The following is a 21854-nucleotide window of genomic DNA, read 5'->3' as shown; positions in this document are numbered from 1 at the left end:
TGTAAGCTCCATTGTCATTATGGCATTAGAACCCTCATCTCAGAACTAAGTACAAGACCTAACTGGTACATAGATGCTTAAAAATACTAATTGATTCCTTTCCAAGGATTTTTACAATTTCCCATAAAGGCATGCACTTCCGTCAGCACAGTATGATGGCTGTGCCGTATGGATTATAGAACAATAGAGCCACGCATAGGCTTCTGAATTTGGGGGACCTGGGCCCAAGGGTTAGTTGTGTGGCCTCTGGTGAGTGATCTCTTAGGCGACAGTCCCGCATTGGTGAAACAGGCACTTCACACACGGCTGTGCCTATGGGAGTGAGAATTTTATCTGTTTTATTTCCTTAACTTCCTGGCACCTCGCTCAGGTGTTCTTCCCCACTTGGCCACGATTCACTATTCGCTCATCCTGAAGGGTATTGGTCTGCAGTTTTCCTTCACTTTAGTGCCTCGTTCTTCAGTTTTGGTGACTTCATTTTTCTGAGAGGGTACGTGTTGGATCAGTATTATTTCTTCTGCAAATGTTGCATGGAATCTTTGTGGGGATGTTCGCAGAGATTCAGGTTTTTCTGTTTCTTCCAAAATTCATAAAATAAAGTTATTTATTCAGTAAGTTATGTTTTTTAAGGATTATATTCATTTTGTTCAACTTCTCAGATTGTTGGTGTAAGGATTGTAATATCTGGATATTATCTTTCCAATTTCTGTGCAGTTTGCAGCGATGGCCTGTCTTTTGTACCTGGCATTGGTGATTTGTACCTTGTTTTCTCTTGCTCAGTCTAACTGGAGCTTTATCTATTTTATTGATTTGTGTGTTTTACTCCCAAAGACTAAGCATTTGATTTTGTTGGTTTTTCTCTATTTGTTTGTTGTCCTTTTTATTGCTTTTAGCTCCTTGTTGTTTCACTTTTTTACTTTCTTTGGTTTTAATTCGCTCTTTCCCTAACCTCTCTAACACTACCTCAGCTACATTCTGCAGATACTGACATTTTATACGCTTATTTCCATTCAGTTGAAGTTACTTCATAATTTTTTGTGTGTGATTTAAAAAAAAATTAAATTTGGCCCATGAGTTACTGAGACATGATGTTTACATTGTCTGGAAAATTTACCCAATTTCTTTCTATTATTTGTTTCTAATTTAATTTTGTTGTGGACAGGGAATATACTTTGTCATCTGTTTAAATTTGTTGGCATTTGTTTTATGGTGCAGCATATGGTCTATTTTGGTTAATGTTCCACATGCACTTAGAATATGTGTTCTGTTATTGTTGAGGAGAGTGTTCCTTATATGCCAGTGACATCAAATTGAATTGTAGTGTCCAAATCTTCTATATCCTGATTTCCTACTTGCTCTGTTACTGAGGGAGAGGTGTGTAGAAACCAACAATAATTGTGGACTTGTCTTTTTCTCTTTTGACTTTGCCAGTTTTTTGCTGTCTGTGCTTGGAAGCTCAGTTAGATGTTTCTATTAAGTTATGTATTTGATGAATTAACCCTTAGTAAAATATCCTCTTTACCTATGGTAACATTCCTTCTTCTGAAGTCTGCTTTGCTATTGCTTAGCCATTAGAGCTTTCTTTTTTTTTCTTCCAGATATAAGAATCTTTTTATTTTTTATTATTATTTTTTTAAATTTTATTTTAATCACTGTTCAAGTTTAATTTTATTTTAGTCATTGTTCAAGCTTTCTTAAGATTAGTATTTACAAGGTGTATCTTTTTATATCCTCTAATAATCTTTAACCTGTCTTTGTCCATATTTATGCCACATTTCTTGTGGACAAAGCATAGTTGGATCTTGCTTTTTATTTATTGTGAAGCTGTGCCTTTTAATTGCAGTGTTTAGCCCCTTTACTCTTAGTGTAGTTGTTATGGTTGAATGTCCGTCTGTTCTGTTTGCTATTTGTTCCACCTGCTCTTTGTCTTTTTTCTTCTCTTCCTGATTTCTTTTACATTTAATATTTTACTTTATATTTTTACAATTCCTTTTTATTTCCTTTTTCTTTTTTAAGGATTTTATTATTATTTTTAGAGGGAGGGGAAGAAGGGGAGTGAAACAATATGTAGTTGCCTCTATCGTGCCCCCTACTGGGGACCTGGCCTGCAACTGAGGCATGTGCCCTGACTGGGAATCGAACTGGCAACCCTTTGGTTTTCTGGCTGGCACTCAATCCACTGAGCCACACCAGCCAGGACTTATTTTTCGATTATAGGTAACATTCCATTAGGTTACTAGCTATACCTCTTATTTTGTGAATTTTGGTAGTTGTTCTAGGATTTATAATGTGTATCTTTAAATTGTCATGGTCTATCTTAAAATAATACAGGCATACCTTGGAGGTGTTACAGGTTCGGTTCCAGACCACTGTAATAAAGCACGTATTACAATAAAGTGAGTCGTAATCTTTGCTGGTGGAGGGTCTTGCCTTCAATTTGTAAAATACGACATCTGTGAAGCTCAGCAAAGCAGAGCGCAGTATCACGCAGTAGGATGTAAAATGTTTAACCTAAGGTCCTTGCAACAAAACGCTTCCATTTCCCTTGCTGTTTCATCCTTTGTGTCCTTTTTGCTGCGCATTTCATGTCTCTATGATGACGAACTCCACAACGCATTGTGAAAAGTTTTGCACTACATAGTCAATTTCCTTTTTAAAAAATTGAAAAATGAGCAAGCTGTTGGTCAGCTCTTTACATTAGTGTGCACAAGTGTGGATGCACAGGACTATCTCATACGTTGTAGTTGTGTCCTGTCCCATGGACTGGCGTGACAACATTGGGGATATACGAGATGCTCATTGAGGGAAAGAGCGCCGAGAAACGGCCACGATCTGACAGCGTTTACTTGAACATTCGCAGTCCAGGGTTGCTGAGCGTCTGTCCTTCTATGCAACAACTCTCTACTGAGTGCCTACTCTGCGCCAGCTATGGTACTGGGCACTGGTGTTTCAGCGATAGGAAAGGCAAATAAAAATCCCTGAGTGAAGCTTATAGTGTAGCAGGGAAGGCAAGATAAAGAGGCAGTCAGTGTATCCTTGCCTACAGAGATAAGTTCTGAGCAGAGAAAGGAGGCAGGCTGTGTCAGGCAGTTTGGAGGAGGTGGGTGGGGCCTCTAGTTGTAGATAAAGTGGCCGAGGAGGTGTCCCACTAGAAGATGACATTGAATTCACAGACCTGAAGGAGGTGAAGGGTAACTAAGCTCTAGAGAGATGGCCATGCAATGTTGAGGCTGTAGATAACAATTCTGTATTGTGACTTAAAAATCTGTTAAGAGGGTGGATCTCATGATATGTGAATACAATGTTTAAAAAAAGGCCCTTGGAGGTCTGAGAAGCAAGCAGAGTGGATTGCACATACGGAGGCTCACCCTGCAACAGCATGCAGCCCAGCGCCAGTAGTGTTAATAAACACTTGGCCAGAGCAATAAAAAAGAAATAATAAGATGGTGTTGATAAGGCTTAACTATTAAAAGTGAACAATTACCTTTAATTTTAAAAATTAGACCAAATCCCCATGGTAGTGTATTTTTGTTTTTAATGTCTAGGCTGCAGAAAGTGGAAGGATATTCAAAGCAACTTCAAACACTGTTCTTTCAGAAACGCTAACAGTGTAGATGTTAGGGCTCCGTGCCACAGTGAAGCATAATTATTCTGATTACCCTAATAGCTTCCTGGGGCCTGGAAAACCTAGGAAAACATTAGCTCTGTGGCGAGGTACTAAATTACTTTCCAAAAAATATGGTTCATCTGCTTTCCATCAGCCACTTATTTGTGGTTTGCCAGCTGCCTTTGTAACTTCTTTGAACACAGAAAATAAAACAAATATTGAAACACAAATGCCCTTTTATTCCAAAGAGATGGCTTACTCTAAGATCTCAATCTTGTCATAAGTCATTTGCAAAGTTCAAGTTTGATGAAACAGCTCTTCAGAACCATTCCGGTCCCTAAAAAGTAGATCAGAAAGGCTGTTGGCTGTGTACCAAAACAGGAACATGGTTGTAAACTAATCCTTGTCATATATGATAGCTGTTTATTGGCCAAGGTCTAGAATCCATATATTAGAGATGAATAAGCATTTTAACGTGCCACATAGTACAGCAAGGTACACAAAAAGATGCACGTATTTTATACCTTTAAACAAAATCCACCTTATTATAGAGTCTTCCTAGTGCCATGAGAAGCTACTCTTTTAAATGAGGTTGTGAAAGACTTACACAACTGAAGTCAATAAGATATTGGTGAAGGAAATGAAAGAAAACACAAATAAATGGAAAGTATTCTGTGCTTATTGATTGGAAGAATCAAAGTTACAATGTCTATGCTGTGAATGCAATCTCTATCAATATTCCAGTGGCATTTTTTACAGAAATAGAACAATCTTAAAATTTGTATGGAATCACACAAGACTTTGAATATGCAAAGGAATCTTGAGATAGAGAACAAAGCTGGAGCCATTATGGTCCCTGATCTCAAATGGAAACAAAGCTTTGGTAATCAAAACAGTATGGTGTTCACCAATAAGAATGAAATAGAGAGCTTTGAAGTAAACCCACACACATAGTCGATTTATGACAGAGGAGCCAAGACTATACGTGGGGAAGGAATCGTCTGTTCAAAAAATGATGTTGAGAAAACTGGACAGCCACGTGCAAGGAATGAAACTGAACCACTGTCTTATAGCAGACACCAAAATTAACTCAATGAGATTAAAGACCTGAACATAAGACCTGAAACCATAAAACTCCTAGAAGAAAGCGTAGGCAGTGAGCTCCTTGAGATCTGTCTTGGAGCTTGAGTTAGTCAGGACGGTTTTTAGGTCAGGTGTCCCAGAATTGTTCCCGTTTTGCCATCTGTAACTACTAGGCTTCCGATATTTCTAAACTGGTAGCTCCTTCACAGATGCCACCACTGGTTCCAGGAGCCTTCCAGCAATTGGTGTGTTTAATGTTCACAAATTCCAGCTTGCTTATTTGGAGGCAAGAATCATCAGTGAAAAGAAGCCATGGTTAAATACACTAAAAATGGTTGAATTGCACACTTTATGTTTTGTTTTGTACATTTTTTTATTAGAGTACAGTTAACATACAATATTATATTGTTTCATTGTACTCATAGTGATTCAACATCTATATAACTTACAGAGTGGCCATCATGGCAATGAAAGTAAACTTATGTCACCATACAGTTATTTCAATATTATGGACTATATTCCCTGTGCTGTACATTACATCTCCATGACTTGACTTGTTTTATAACTGGAAAGTTGTACCTCTTAATCTCCTTCACCTTCTCACCCCTCCCCTGTGGCCTCATCAGTGTGGTCTCTGTATATATAAACCTGTCTCTGTTTTCTTTGGCTTGCTTGCCTGCTTTGACCTTCGGATTCCACAGATAAATGCCACCATATGGCATTTGTCTTACTCCGACTTACTTACTTCACTTAGAATAGATGCCCTCTAGGTCCATTCATGTTGTCACAGATGGTAAGATTTTATTCTTTTTTATGGCTGAGTAATATTCCATTGTGTATATGTACCACCTCTTCTCTAGCCATTCATCTGTCGATAGTTACCTAGGTTGCTTCTGTGTCTTGGCTGTTGTAAATAATGCTGCCTAGGGGTGCATATATCATTTTAAATAAGTGTTTTTGATTTTTTTTTTTTGATAAATGCCCAGAAATAGAATTTCTGGGTCATGTGGTAGTTCTATTTTTAATTTCTTGAGGAACTTTTGGACTCTTTCCCGTAATAGCGGCACCAGTTCACATCCCCTCCAACAGGGCAGAAGGGTTTCCCATTCTCCACACCCCTGCAGCCTCGTTATTTGTCGTCTTTCTGGTAACAGCTGTTAGGACAGGTGTGAAGTGATATCTCTTTGTGGTTTTGATTTGCATTTCTCTGGTGATTACTGATGTTAAACGTCTTTTCGTGTCTGTTGGATCGTCTGTATGTCTTCTGTAGAGAAATGTCTGTTCAGGTCTCCTGCCCATTTTTAAATTAGATTGTTTGTTTTTCTGATGTTGAGTTGTGTGAGTTCTTTGCATATTTTGGATAGTAATCCTTTATCAGAGACATCATTTCTTTTCAGCAGTAGAAAGCCCCACTGAGTTTTTAAGGCAAAGGGTGGCACGATATTTGTGTCTCAGAAAGGTGGCTTTGGCTACATTAGGAATTACGGATCAGAGGTGTCAGGAGTGCAGACAGGCACACGCATCAGGGGGCTGCGGTGGCGGTGGAAGATGATGGGTGCTGGGGACTAGGGAGGAAGGGGATGATGGATGGCAGAATACTCCCTAGGTTTCTGGAGTCCCAAACTGGAAGAAAAGCAGGTATCTTAGTCAACAGAGCTTTATAGAAGTGTTGGGCAGGGTGGTCCAAAATTACCCTCTTAGTGACTCATTGAAAAAAAAAAAAAAAGTACCCTGGCTGGTGTAGCTCAGTGGGTTGAGTGCAGGCTGCGAACCGAAGTGTCGCAGGTTCGATTCCCAGCCAGGGCACATGTCTGGGTTGCAGGCCAGGTCCCTAGTGGTGGCCATGTGAGAGGCAACCACACATGATGTTTCTCTTCCTCTCTTTCTCTTTCCTTTCCCCTCTCCCTAAAAACAAACAAACAAATAAATAAATAAATATAAATAAATATATATATTATATATATAATATAATATATTATATATATTATATATAATATAATTGATTGATTCAAATTGATTGAATATGATTGATTCTAGAGAGAGAAGAGGGGGAGACAGAGAGAGAAACATTGATTAGTTGCCTCGCACATGCGCCCCAACTGGGGACCGAACCTATAACCTAGGCTTGTGCCCTGAGCAGAAATCAAACCCACAACCTTTCCTTGCACAGGACAACACTCCAACCATCTGAGCTGCACTGGCAGGGCTTAATGACTCAGTTTTGAAATAACATAGGTTGCGATAACTAGGAATGAACAATTGGGCATATTTTTACTTGAATATACCTGTTGGTATTGTAACCTTCACTCCCACCATTGCTGTCGCTTCTAAAAAGGTGTCTAATTTGTCATATGAAGTTAGTCTGAAGGGATTTAAAACTTCAGTAATTTAAAATACGAGATTTTATCTTTCCTACGTTGTCTTTGTTTGAACAAATACTGTGATTTTTTGTCTGTTTCCCTGCAGTATTCGATTTCCATCAAGCGGCTGATGGCATCCAGGAACAGCAGAGACAAGAGCAAGCAGGAAAGAAGTACGTGTTCTTTTCTTTGTTTTTTGTTTTCGGTGCCAGTGAAACATATCTAGACTCTAATGCTGAAATTCCAGGCCAGGGGTTGAAGAAAAATGAGTATTAAACTGTCTAGTTTAGATTTCAGAGAAAGTCCATAGGATTAGGAAAAGAAGCTTACAGGAAACAGCATGAACAGAAAATCAGTCTGACTACAAGAATGGCATCTTTCCTGTCTAATTTAAAGCTTTTTTGATTTATGTTTAAGCTTGGGGACCACGAAAAAGGGCATCGGTCCGGTTTACTCTTCCAAAGCTGCTCGGAGCGGGCTCAGGATGTGCGACCTCGTTTCGGATTTCGATGGCTTCTCGGAGAGGTAACTGGCTTGCGTTTCACGATGGAAAGAGCAAATGGAATTGTATAATTTTTCAAACTCAGATTGCAGCCTGGGAAAGTCAGTATTCTAGTTGATTAGTGGTAGTCGGCATTTTTGTTTTATGTGGCATATTAAAGTTCCTTTTATTTTATTTCAATGGAGCCTTAATTTCAGGTTAACTTTTTTTTTTAAAGATTTTATTCATTTATTTTTAGAGAGGGAAGGGAGGGAGAAAGAGAGAGAGAGAAACATCAATGTGCGGTTGCTGGGGGCCGTGGCCTGCAATCCAGGCATGTGCCCTGACTGGGAATTGAACCTGCGACACTTTGGTTTGCAGTCAGGTTAACTTAATGAAAAGTAAAATGATGACATCATAGCAGTGCCCCCCAACGAGGCCAAACCAAATTATGTTTGAGGATTGCGGTGGTCTGCTCAGAAGCAGAGATGTGTCCGTGGGAGGGGGTGGCATTGCTTTGGTGGGGCCGGTGTGGTCACCACGCCCCGGAGTCTTGATTGCCAGGTTTTCAGGTCCACTGCTCCGTGTCCTCTCATCTCGCAGGTGCTAGGGAACTGCCGTGTACCGAGCTCACCTTGCAAAACAGAAATGACACATCGACACTGACCCTTTGTAGAAAAATCTCCCAGGGGAACCTAATAATCACCAGAGAGCTGTAGGGTGACTCAGTGATTGTGTTTAATGACAGCTGCCATCAGGTGTTCTCTCCGTTCTGGGATTCAATGATTTGTTCCATCCATTTTCGGACGACAGTTGGTCCAGTTGGTCCGACCCACCAGAGTGCCTGCGCTGGGAATGGTAGAGACCGATGGCTGTCATGGGCCTCCGTCTCTCTCGAAACCATTGTGTAGACCTTCCCTTTGTTTTATGCTCGGTATGATACAACTAATTCAGATGTAAGTCTTGTGGTTACAGATTTCAGTTATTCACCCCCCCGCGCAGACACACACAGAACCTTAATTATATTGTTGATATTCTTTAACTGGAGCAGAAAGTACTTTGAATATAACATTTATTCATATGACTAGTCTTTATTCGACATTAGTTTTCAGGATGTAACTTCAGTTTGGGAGTTAATTTCACAGAGCACTTATCTACCAAAGCCATGCGAATCAAATAATATTATTCAGAATATTTTAAAGACAGCTAATGTTGCGATTTATCCATATTTCTCAGAGTTGATGTCTTGATTTTTCTGTATTTCTCAGGTTCAAAGTTCTGGCAAACCAGTACAAATCTATATACCCCACTTTGGAAATAGACATTGAGGGTGAATTGCAAAAACTCAAGGTAATGCTCTCTGACCTTTCTCATGTTCTTTTAAAAACTCATTTGCCAACTTGGCATCTGGATCTTGTACTCACTCAGGCTTTGTGTTAGGAACTGAAAATAGAAGAATGAAGAATGTGTGGCGATTTAGAAGTTCTATGTGAAATAGTGTATATTAAGTGCCACCCAGATATGGCAGATAAGAACTGGCAAAGTGAAGTGTCTGCCCTTTTTAACCTAAAAGGACATGGCGTGTTCGAGTGACTTCACACGGCGTGGCTTGAGCAGAACACGGAGCGGGGAGCAGGGAATGGGAGTCAAGTACCTGGAAACAAAGTTAGACAAGTAGGGACCGAATCATAGGCCTTATATTGGTCTTACGTGTCTGCAGCCAAGGACTTAAAAGGGAGTTTTGATCCTGGAGATGAAAAAAAAACTACTGGATAATTCTGAGCTGTTTTTGTATATAAAAATCACTCAGCAATGTGGAAGATAATCAATCAATAAACGGACAAGTGAGAGAGAACTCTGGAAGCCGACCAGCCCGGTTAGGAGGGACACCTCACTGGGTTAATCTCTTAGGAGACAAATAAGGTAGTTGGTCAGAGATTAGGCCCAAGTTGGCAACTCTTAGGTGTCAGTTGTACCTGAGTTGGTTAGTAGTCAAGTCTCCTGTTCATTCCTCCACAGTCTGTGATGAATTTCGAGCTGCTTCCTGTGTATTTGATTGGTAGTCTTTCTCTTTTATAAATACATATAAATATCAGTTCCAGAACTGAATAGAAGTTCACAAACCTCATAGGCCATTCTAAAATAGTTGCAGACCTTAGGTCTGTTCACTTTTAACTAAATTCTTAAAAGAAATGCCCTCCAAGGAACAAGCTAAATTGGATTTCAGTGTATTGATGGTTGCTTAGAATAGATTGCCGTTTTCTTTTCATTCCGTCGTGGCAGCAATTATTTTAATTTTATTATTAGCAACTTGGAAATGCTTATGTACTTAAAGTATGGATATGGCTTTTTAGTTCTATTTTGTACATGTTCCTTTTGAATATTAAGTAGATGAATAATAATGAACAGAGTTGGGTAAGAAAATTCTTAATAAGTGAGCCAGGTCTTTAAGGAACAAGGGATGTGATGGTGGGTTGGTCATTTTAGGCATAAAAAAAAGAACTAAAACAGGAATAAGCCTGAGATTGGAGACTAGAGCCCTCTAAGAGGGGACCTCACTTTCATCGGTGGGTAGAACACACTGTGGTGAATTCATGAGTGGAACTTGGAATTTCCATACTGGTCTGGCTAAATATTTAAGCATAATTGAAACTAGGTTTTATTGCACTTAAACTAGAGACACTGGGGCAACTCTTGTTAATACTACATTTTTAATTGAATTCTAAAATTAAGCAGTATCATTAACTTAAATATGTTTCCAGAAAGCTTATAATAATGCTCATGTGTAAACAGTACTGGGTATCGTCTACTAGTAATACCGCTGAGAGGTTTTGCTGTAGTGGGATATAATGGAAGAAGAATCTTAGCGATCAATTATTGATGTATTTGCATGCTCGGCAGTGCCTCTTGTGGCCCTCACCGCATTTTGAGAATCACACTTTGAATGCAAGTTTTACAACTCATGATTACATGGACTATAAATGTAGGTTTTTTAATACTTCACAAAATATAAAATTGTAATGTAATTGTAAAAGAATGGACTCCGTTCTTTTAATTTTCCTGAAAGCTGGTGACGTGTGAGTGCTCGGCCCTTCAGAAGGATGCCACGTTCTGTGCAGCGAGGTTAATAGAGTGCCTTTGAATCCATTGTATCTCTACTTTTCTCGAGCTGGTGTCTCTTCCCTGGTTCTGGAGAATCAGCCTGATTCTCCACAAGGTGATCACGGTGTCGCAGTCAGGCGCGAACATCACCTACCCCTTTCTGCTTTGTGTTTGTCGGTTTCCGCCGACCTCGAGTCAGGTCATTTTGACCATACTGGTTATATTGTAGTATTGGTATGCACTCACATTGGTCTCTGACTTTGTCCACAGGGTTACATGGAAAGGGTTAAACCCATGGTGAAAGATGGAGTCTACTTCCTGTACGAGGCCCTACATGGACCACCAAAGAAGATCTTAGTAGAAGGTGCGAATGCGGCCCTCCTAGATATTGATTTCGGTAAGTGGGATGTGACTGATGGGGAGCTTGACTGAGCCCGGCAGTACTTAAGACATAAATAGTTAATGTTGGCATCGAGGAGTTTTAAAACAAGGCTTTTAGCTTGTGTACGTATTCAGGAGTGGTGGGAGATTGTCATCCTATACTCACCTGTCTTTTGAAGGAGTACTGTGGAAGACACAATGCATACGTTAGGTTTTGTTGCTCGTTAGAAAAGTCAAATTGCTATCTGGGTGAGTGGGTTTGAAATACTGTAAACTGTGATTTGTATTGTTATTAAACATGTGTATTCTAGGATCTGTGGAAGTCTGTTTAATTAAGTCCTTGGGTGAGAAATTCTGAGTGGACTCAGAGCATTGTCTCCATCTTGAAACAGTTAACGCTTAGTGTCTTCAAACTATTGCCCCATTGGTTTGTTGGCCTTTCCATCTAAACATGATCGCTCAGGATAAGTGTTGGAAACTGCCCTGCCTGGTTTCAGAAGCTGTAACCCCCCATGGCTAAGGCTGAGTGAGAGACCTTGGGACCCTAAGCCACTAAGGAGACAAAGCTTATCCCCCTGGCAAGAGCATCACCTCTACCCACTTTACTTCACCCTGCCTGGCTCCTAGGGCATGACCAGTTAGCCAATGACGGGTAAGATTCCTCATTGGACGGACAACCTAAGACAGACATGGTCACAAGGGCGCCCGCAGGGAAGGACTTAGGGGGCTATAGAGAAAGGGGGTGATGTACTTTCGCCCCTCAGCTTTGGCATAGCCTAAGTCCTCATTCTGTCTGCAAGAAGTCTCCTAATCTCTTGGCTGTCTTACTTCCCCTGCCTGACTTAAGCCTGAAACAATGCTGGAGGTAGGTGGGCCCTATGCTAGAAAGGGCGGGTTCCCCAGGGCGATCAGGCCTAAGAAACAATGCATAAGATCCTGTGAAACCTGTTTTGCTAATACCCTCAGTTAAAATGATAAGGGTCAGAGCCTGAAATGAGTTTGTTTCCTCAAAGTTTTATGGCCCTTTAGCTATCTGACCCTGACTCAGCATAAACTCTCTTAGTTCTTTGAATGTTATCTATTTGATCACTACTGCCTGACAAGGATTGATGAGCTTTCCATATACACCCTATATTCCTATGTGAGTTAAAGCCAATAAAAGCCTGTCAGGGCGAGGGTCAGCCCGTGTGCTCCCCTCTAAAGAGAGTGGCCAGGCCGCTCCGAGGTGCTTTCCCCTTGAGAGAGTGGCCGTGCAGCCCCTTTTCCCCACAGGACTCACTAGTCTGTGTGAGTTTGTCTCCTCTCAGCCACAATGCCGTGGACACGTCAAGTGTGATGGTTTTCAGCTCTTATAGACATATCATTGGCTTCTCACTCCAAGTAAACCAATTAAAGAAAGTGTATATCTAGTAGTAAATATGTATTTTTGATACTGTAAGATGCCTTTCCAGTTTGGAAAGAAAGCAAAGTATCTAGTGAATAATTTTAAGTATGAGCAGGATCTTGGGGGGTGGGTATACCCCTCTTAGCTTACCCTTGTCACTTCTGCAACTATTCCCTGAATAGACATCAAAAGGTAGGAGAATGCTAAAATACTACAAAAATTTTAGCAGACTGTCATCACTGCAGGTTGCTGCTGTACCTTATTTGTATCCAGGAAGTAAAATAAATTTGTTTTAAGCTAACAGGGGAGTGTTAAAATACATAGATTTCAAGTCTACACAGGTGGAGTGACCCCAGGTGTTGGCATTATATTGTTTAACAGCCCGCCTGTTAGGCGAGTCCCCGCCGTGCAGGGCTGAGTCACCGGGCGTGCACCCAAGGGGCCTCTCCCCTGTCAGCGCCGCAGGCACAGCTCTGACCCCTGTGTCTTCACCTCATTACAAACCAAAAGCAGCCAGAGCAAAACACGGTGGTCACAGTTAGAGTCAAGGCTGTCTGATACCTAGAATATATTCAAATGCAGGCTTTCCTTAGTAATCCTCTTTTGCAATAATGTCTTTCTCTGTGTGTATATTTAATATTTGTTTCCGTTTGCAGGAACTTACCCTTTTGTAACCTCCTCTAACTGTACGGTGGGAGGCGTCTGCACGGGGTTGGGCATGCCCCCCCAGAATGTCGGAGAAGTGTACGGAGTTGTGAAAGCCTACACAACCAGAGTTGGCATCGGTGCCTTCCCCACGGAGCAAGACAACGTAAGCCTCTGTCTCAGTAAACCCGATTCAAGCGGTTTAATATAAAACTAGTGCTTTTTTTCCCTTAATGAATTCTTATCTTCCATTTATTGCACTTAATTTGCAAGACCAGTTAGAGCGACCTTTGAAAAAATGCGCGCACACCTTTATCACTAGTGGTAGCAGAGTGGCAACAAGACAAGGGGTTCGAGGGTGCTTAAAGGTCCTTGGCATGCAAGGCTGAGGAGGGTGTATTTATGAAGGGGACTGAGAGGGCAGAGGAAGGGGGTAAAAAACGACAACTTCCTCTAGCCTCTAGCCCGGAGCTTAGTAGGAGACCAGGGTGAGTGGGGAAAGTGATCTCTGACTCGTCCACGGTGACCGGGCCCAGGCGCTGTTCAGGTGCCGTTTACCTGGAAGCTCTGTGGGGCCTCGCCGCAGCTCAGGGAGCTGGGTGGTGCCACTGTCCCCGTTGTACCCGAGAGGCCGGGAGAGCGGGAGTAACCTGCCCCGGGCCACACAGGTGGGGCTGGGAACCCAACAAGGCAGAGTGAACTTTTAAAAACATATGTCACTGTAATAATGTCGAATTATGAGGTAAGGAAATGCTGGCTTTAATCAGAAAGGTGTAAAGTATGGAAGAGATAGCGCATAGGTGGGAAAATTAGGTTGTAGGAAGTGGCTGCGGCTGAGACTGTTGAACAGTGTTTTCCACCCTAATTCTTTTCAGACGGGCGTTGTGATATCAATAAGTAGTTACCAGATGCAAGTTTGCATGATGGTTTTCAGGAAATTATCAAACTACAGTTATTCTTAGAGCAATTGGCTTAAGTTGTCTGTTTTAATAAATACTAACTACTTAGTTTTTAATATGCAGCATTTATATTTTTTTGTACATTCATCTAAATTTCAGGAAGTGATCTATATGACATCATTAAAAATATTGGTTTTAAAGTACGGTAAAAATGAAACCGAAGGTGGATCTATTCCAAATAATGCCCCCCTCACATAAAATCCATCCTCTCTATGGAAATCTATCTTCTACTTAGTTACTTCCCGAAAGACATTTACCTCACAGGGACTCTGACTCGTTACCTGATCTTAAGTATGATTCTACTCGATTGGCAGCATTGGTATTCCGATGCTAAAAGTTCTGTTTTCTGGCCCCCAGGAGATCGGAGAGTTACTGCAAACAAGGGGTCGGGAGTTTGGTGTAACTACTGGAAGGAAAAGAAGGTGTGGCTGGTTGGACCTCGTTTTGCTTAAATACGCCCACATGATTAATGGATTCACTGCGTGAGTATTCCCAGAAACGTTTATTTCAGGAAATTACGGGACAGTTCGTGACCACAGGTTACATTCTGTGAAATGCAGACTTGATGTAGTCCACCAATAGAAAGATTTTTCTCTTTAACCTCGGAATGAAATTTTAGTTCAGGGTAGAAGTGGACCAAGATGTAGGAGAAAGGACACAGGGAGAGGGGGCCCGGGTTACCCTCCTAGACATTCAGGGCTGGAAGGAAGGACTGCTGGTACTCTCGTGTGTGTGTGAGTGTAGAGGGGAGTGAAGACGGTAGGTAGGTAACTATAGGTGGATGATAGGTAGGCAGGTAGGTAGGTAGATGGAGCAAAGGTAGAGTCCGTGCACAGAGCGAGGGCCGTGTAGCTGATTCAGGGCTGGCCTGGACTGCTGTCTGACTGCTGGGTGACCACCTCGGATCTGTGCATTGTGCTCTGTGACTTTGGGCAAGTTCATCTTTCTGTGCCTTTTTTAAAATCACCCTCTAGATACTATTCTTACCTGCTTCAAAGGGGAGTTCTGAAAATCAGGTGAGAAATGTGCTGAGAGCGTATGGCAGACTGCCTGACTCACCGAAAATGCTCAGTGAATATCTCACACACACACACACACACACACACACACACACACACACACGTGAATGCATGTATCTGTGCCTGGGTTTATTAGGCTCAACCTCTAGCAAAGAACAGAATGAAGGATAGAAAAAGAATGTGTGGACGAGAATCCCAAACTAGTATTGTGTCTAACTTCCACAGATTTTCCTTAAAGCTCTGTTTTCTGGTCATTTTACTGGGGGGTTTCAATGTGCCACGAAGAGGTCCGGGGTGTGTGTGTGTTCTTCCCTCTCCTGTGACCTTTTCTGACCAGAAGGGAGGAGGCGACTGGACCCGGGGTGAAGAGGTGAGGGTTGACGCCACGCGTGTAAATGCGCATCCGCCTGTGGTCGCCCCCGTGGGACAGGCAGTCCCGCTGTGTCCCAGGGTCCCAGCCATGTCCCTTACTGCGGGCAGCCCTCCCCCAAGTACGTGCCGATCACAAGGAAGCTAAGCAAGAGGGTGTGGCTCAGTCACTGAAAATCTGTTATCATTTTGGAAAAGAAACTTCCTGTAGAGTCCAGTCATTTTTCACGATGAGGAAGATTCCTCAGTGTATTGTCCCACTGTGGCTTGTCAGCCAGTTCTCAGAACTGCTTCGGACCTTGTGGTTTGTGTGAATTTTCCTTTATTCCCTCGTCAAGTCCGATGTTAGGGCCTTTAACAGTTTGCTGTTTTAACATTGTCTTTTTTTTCTTTTCTTTTCTTTTTTTTTTTCTAAAATTAGGTTGGCACTTACCAAATTGGATATTTTGGACATGTTCACAGAAATCAAAGTCGGAGTCGCTTACAAGTTAGATGGTGAAATTATACCTCATTTCCCAGGTATTTTTTTTAGGATACATATATAAATATTATTAGTGCATATATTACAGCAGTTTCCTAAAGCTCCTCGGTATAATTTATGATAGATAGCCACATGGCTGTTATGCCCTTTGTGAACAGTGCAAGTATATCCACTTAGTACTGGCAGTTCTTTCACGGCTGCAATGCATTTGGGTGCTGGGTTGCAGCATGAAACTCGAAAATGGAAACGAAGAACCGGGGTTCCTCGGAGCCCAGCTCTCTCATCTTCCTCAGTCCACGTAGGCACTCCTCCCTCCCTGGAGAGGGGTGGGGTGGGAGCCAGAGCCCTGCTTGTCGGGGTAAGCAGGCTCTCAGTACAGGAGCCCACCCTGCCCCCCGAGCCACGTGAATGATTTTCTCCAGACTCTGTTCTGTGTCTCCAGTGGATGGAGGTGGGGAGACTTCCTACTGAGGAAATGTGTTTTATCAGACATATCTTTAGTGAAATGATTTCCTCAGTTACTCGGGGAGTTCTGTAAATGTTTCCAGCATCCAGAAATAGGGACTGTGAACACGTCTAGCCGTTTTACAAGACTATGCCAAGCGAAGGAATGTTGACTGGTTTAATGGAGCTTGGTAGGCTGGTAGGTTCTGTTACTTGCTAATGATGACCGGTCAGTGGAATGGACAATAGATAGCTTCAGGTTCTTAGAAACGCGTAAGGTCATTCATTGCCTGTCCGTCCAGCCTCTGGGCCAGCTCCAGTTTGCTTTCTCTGGGCTGCTCTTCTCCTTGGTTCTGAGTCAGTGTCAGAGTGTCTGATGACTTAGCCTGAGTGTTGCAGAGACTGAGATTCTGTTGCCTTCCTCCGAAGAACACTGGTTCCTGTTTTAGGGGCACTCACGTTACTGGCTGGTCCTCTGGAACTGTGGTACCTTGGTGTGTGCTTTGTTAGCATAGTTACGCGAGGAGCCCAGGGTGTTTTCCACACCGCTCACCTACTGTGAGCCGGTCTCCAGATGCTGTCTTCTCTGTGGGTCTGGGCGGGGATCTGGGCGTGGGGCTCTGCAGGGCGTCTGCAGTGGGTTTCACTCCAGACTGTGGTTTTCACTTTTAGTGAGCGCCTTTCCGGCGGCTCCGCTGCACGTTTGGAGAGTTAATGAGGGGCAAAGAGATCCCCAGTCTGGCAGTGCTGGAGCTGCGGTGCGCCTTGTCCCTTCCCTTCTGCCCGCCCCTCTGGAATCTCTGTCCCTCTTGACTGTGGGGCAGCTGCTATCTGGTGATCCTCCAGTGGTCCCGTTCTTTGCCTGTACAGTTGAAATTTAGCCATGGGACTTTGGCATGGGCTTCTGGGGTGGAGGCGTGGGATCCTCCTCTGTATAGCTCCCTCCTGTCTGACATTAGACCTTGATTCGAGCAGCTTCAGCTTCCCTGAACTATGACACCTGCCTGCTCAGGCCAGTGGGACCACTCTCCTGCTGGCTGCAGTGTCTCGCCAGTGTCTTAACTTCCAGCGGTCGTGACATTGTCCCTGGGCAGAGAGTTGAGTGGTTTTAAGACTTGCTTGTGAACCCGCGGTTCTGTGCTGTCTGTTGCCCATTGCCTGGAAGGAGCTGTCACGCAGTTTGTCCACTCTCACCGTTGATGCTGGGAGTGGGTCTGAGACCGCGTACTCTATCGTGGCTGGACACGGAGCCCCTCTGAGTTTCTGGATTCCTTCTGTCACCCACCTCGAGCGGCTCTGACACATCTCCTTGGCGTGGGTCATCCCTTTCTTGAAGCTTCCAGGAACATTCCTAGTGTGCGTTTGCAGCGTGTTTGTGTCATGAGTCGTGGGAGGGAGGGCACGCCCACAGCAGTGCGCTCTCATGTCCGACCCTGTGCTCCACCACCTGCTGCATCTCACGAGCCGCCCTCCGGCTCCAGCTGCACGCACGCCTCTCGGCTCCGAGTGCTTGTTGTTGGCTCAGTTCTACAGATCCTTTCCGGATGCAGTCCCTCTCCCCCCTCGGCAGACCCAGCGCTCCCTTGGCCACGTGACGTCGTGCCCCGGCCCTGGGTGTTGTTTGCTGGTCAGGAGGGGAGGCGCAGGTAGGTCCTGTGACTTGCGGGGCAGAGGCCTCCTCCTCCTCCTCACCCTGGAGCAAGGGGAAGCCCGGGCCTTCAGCAGGAAGCGGGGGAGGGTCTGCAGGCCATCAGCAAATCCGAGAACGCGGGAGTTTTCAGTGCAGCAGCTCAGATGGGCCACCCAAAGTCTCAGGGTCCCACTTTTCCCCAGACAGGGCGCTGGCCTTGTCAGAGCAGATTTGCTAGATTTTGAGAATTCAGCTTTTTCTGGAACTCCACTGTCTGTATGGCTGAGCCCGGGCCCGAGCCTCAGCTCTAGGAGATGAGATTCTCTTCGGAAGCTGCTGCCCATGAGGTGCTCATTTCCACACTTGGTGTAAACTGAGTCTCTCGTCACCTTCCTCCGGTTCGAGAACGGCCTTCCCCTCGAGCCCTCTGATCTGCCCGCTGATCCGCCGTTCCCTGTGCTGATCTCCCAGGGCTTCAGATGCTGCCAGCGCTGCACTTGCCACCAGCATGGCATCCCAGGTCCCCTCCCCTGAGGGTTTTAACAGCTGCACAGCTACAACATGCCAAGGCCACCTGTGCTCTGCCTGCCACCCCCGGGGTCCTCACTGCCCACCGGCCGGCCGTGCTCCAGCTGCGTGTAGGGCCTTCTCTCTCGAGCCCCTCCTGGCGCCAGCTGGCTTACGCTGCGTCCCTTGGGAACCAGACTCTGATAGATTTGCCTGCAGGTGGTTTGTTCTGAGTGCTCTGAGCAACAGTGTAAAAAGCAGGATGAGGCCGAGGGAGAAGTTGAAGGGCAAAGTAGTTCTATAAAAAGCCTCAGCTGGTCCCATGGGGCCTCTGGGGCTAGAGTGACCCTTCAGAGTTGTCCCAAATTTAGGCAAGTGGCCTGGTCCCTGATGCCTTCACAGAGACAAGCCACTGGATGTGAGCTGCTCCAGGCAGGCGTCTCCCTTGGGCGGGGGGCACTCCTGGGGACGTTGTAAACTGGGAGTCGTCAGCAGGCCGTACTCCCCCCACTCGGGGGGGGGGGCGCGTGTCTCTGTCCTGGAGGGGGAAATCTGGATATGGTGCGGCCTCCTCCTTCTGGCGCTAGTCACAGGCACTGGTCCGGTTTTCGTGCACTTTCGGTTCCTGTGAGCGGGGGTTGCAGAGAAAGTGGGTGGGTGAGACGCTGGAGGACGTTCCGTGTAAGCTTCCATGCACAGCCACGGAAACCGTAGGCTTTTCCGGTGAGAACAAGTGTGCCAGCTCCCTTTCTGTGAGACTGCTGGCACTGTACAGGCCCAGGGTGCAGGGGTCTAGAAAGCTCCAAGAATCGAAAGTTTTAAGTTTGGCACTGAAACTCATTTGACAGCAAAACCTGACTTGACCTGGTGTTGAAGCTAATACTCTACCTGCTCACAGTGAATAATCCTGTGTTGCTGTGGAAATCTGTTTGATTATAAAATACTACCTCAAATGCACTGTTTTAGCTTGCGAAGCTCTGAAAACTTCTGAATTCCAAAACGCATCTGGCTTCAAAGGTTTCTCTAAGAGATTGTGCACCTATGACGTTTTCAAAAATTGTTTGACGATGGGCAGTATACACTATGGCCAGATAAGCTTATTTTTTAATTTTCAGCAAACCAAGAAGTCTTAAATAAAGTTGAAGTTCAGTATAAGACTCTTCCAGGATGGAACACAGACATATCAAATGCAAGGACGTTTCAAGAACTACCTGTTAATGCACAAAATTATGTTCGATTTATTGAAGATGAGCTTCAAACTCCAGGTAAATATAAACACTTCATGAACAACTCGCTTAACTTTTTCTACTTTGGACTTCACCGTCTACCTTTGAAATAAGATGAAAGATTATTATTCATAGAGTGCTTCTGATTTGCTGGGATGCCCAGGTAGACATAAAGCAATTTTACTGCTTAGAGTAAATATAATCATCTTTCTTTAACCCTTCCTGTGCCTGAAGACAGTGGATTACTTCACTGGTTTGGCCTTTCCGTCAGCCTGTTTTTCACCCTATGCCACCGATTCTTGATTCTTCCTCCCCCTCAATAACCAGCCCTTTTGTATGTCCATCACCACCAAAGCTGGTTTGTTGTTTTTCATCTGGGGTTCAACCACCCTTGAGCACTGGGGGAGTTTCAGACGTTAGGAAATAATAGGTGCAGAAAATAGGAAATCTGGTTTGGAAAAACATGAGAATAAAGGATAAAACTTCTGTATGAAAACACAAACGTCAGCCAGCCAGGGAATTAGGTATAGCCAAGTTATGGCTTAACCAGTTATGTGAAGTGTTTCTTCTAACTCTTTGCCTTTTCTGTTTGCACTGGTGGAGATTCAAGAGACAGAAAGTGAGGTGGGTGGGGGGTATCCTCCATATAATCTCTTATTTTTCCAAATTTGTGTTGTATCTCATTTTTATTTGTGGTTCATCTCAAACATGAATGTTGGTTTCCACGTTGCCAGCTGCCCCTCCTAGCTTGATGTCAGATTCGGTGAGCTCACTCCTCATAGTCAGTTGTTTTTGAGTAGAAACAACAGTGAACCTGACAGTGATGTCTGTGAAATACCATGAGATTTACCCACGAGGTGCGGATGATGAGAGATGTGATGTCCACGGGCTGGTACAGTGGGCAGTTCCTAAGGCTGTGCAGGTCAAACGGTACTCTCGTCCAGATGGGTCTGCTTTCATGAGACATAAAAGTTACAGGGAGACCAGTGTCCTTCCTCTTAGCATCATCCCTTCATCAGGGGTGCTTCTCTTGTCTCGTTATTTAGGAAGCCGATCAAAGGTTCTTTAGGTCTCTGCTGGCTTGGGCCAGGTTTTTTCCCCAACCATCAGGAATCGAGGAACTGTAACTCTCACGCCGTGAAAACAGGAATCAGTAAGGCACACCACAATTGTGCACATTCCAGTGCCTTAGAAATTGGCACAGTCTGCTGACAGAATAGGACAAAAGGCACAACCAGCTAATTGGAGTTCATTGGAGACAGTGAGGAAAGTGGGGGATCTGTTCATTTCAAAGAGTGAACCCTATAAATGAATTAATACTTTCTTCTCCTTTTTCTCTTCGCCTCCCAGTTAAGTGGATTGGTGTAGGGAAATCCCGAGAGTCTATGATTCAACTCTTCTAAGGATCTCCAGGGATGCAAGAAACACTCCTCGAAAGGGGGAAAGGACTTTCTTAAATGTGTCATTGATGTTCTCCAACTTTCAAGAAGGCAGACATTGCCGGGAGCTGTGAGCCCTGCAGCCGTTTCCAGCCTCGGAAGGTGGGTGCGGGGGCGCAGAGGAGCTGCGCATGCTCCAGCGCCGGCCTCCTTGGCCGGAGGCGTCGCCGAGTCCTCTGCCGCTCCTGCTGCTCTTGGTGCCGCGTCTCCATTAATGTTTAGAAATAGAATTTACGTGGTTTGAAATCTAAAATAGAATTGCTTTCAGTGTAGTTTTCCTTCATTCCTGTCGATGTGTGTTCATAGGATTTACCTCTATTAAATGATAAGAACAATGAATGCGGTTTTGCACAAGTATTTTTACATTCTGATCCGTCAGCTCCGTCATTGTAATCTTTGCTGTTAGGAGAAGTGACGCGGGAGGAGTTCTGTAAACTTTTGTACTGCTGTCATTCTGTTTCAGTTGTGAACTGTTTGTTTTCTGCTGAGACCATTGCGAATTTGAGCTTTGGCGGGGGGTGGTGGGGAGGGTATTCATGGATCCTTTAATTTGTACAGAACACGAAACTTATTTCTCTCTATAAATTATTTAATACATTGAACGTTTAGGTAAATGTTCAAAGAAAAAGGTGTTCCCTAAAACAATACTGCTAATGTTAAAAAATTGTCATTAAAAGATCTATTGTGATATTTGGTGGATATTTTTCTTTAACTCTAAAATGTACAGCTTTCCTATT

The 21854-nt window shown here is 43.9% G+C and overlaps 1 protein-coding gene across 1 annotated transcript in view; it reads left to right on the top strand.

Moving 5' to 3' along the window:
• The window catches only part of ADSS2 (adenylosuccinate synthase 2), a 40716-nt gene extending 18909 nt beyond the window's left edge, over positions 1-21807 (top strand). Inside the window, exons 5-13 of the mRNA XM_045817812.1 lie at positions 7157-7223; positions 7468-7575; positions 8800-8881; positions 10904-11030; positions 13055-13209; positions 14360-14484; positions 15812-15909; positions 19568-19717; positions 21029-21807. Of these exons, the coding sequence (XP_045673768.1) occupies positions 7157-7223; positions 7468-7575; positions 8800-8881; positions 10904-11030; positions 13055-13209; positions 14360-14484; positions 15812-15909; positions 19568-19717; positions 21029-21081 (965 nt within the window). The 3' untranslated portion in view covers positions 21082-21807. The remainder of the gene's footprint in view (positions 1-7156; positions 7224-7467; positions 7576-8799; positions 8882-10903; positions 11031-13054; positions 13210-14359; positions 14485-15811; positions 15910-19567; positions 19718-21028) is intronic.
• Positions 21808-21854: the final 47 nt, after the last annotated feature.

This window comes from Phyllostomus hastatus, unplaced genomic scaffold (genome assembly GCF_019186645.2).
Source record: "Phyllostomus hastatus isolate PE091 unplaced genomic scaffold, TTU_PhHast_1.1 phas_contig_148, whole genome shotgun sequence".
Taxonomy (NCBI): Eukaryota; Metazoa; Chordata; class Mammalia; order Chiroptera; family Phyllostomidae; genus Phyllostomus; species Phyllostomus hastatus.
This window is presented reverse-complemented; position numbering and strand designations above follow the sequence as displayed.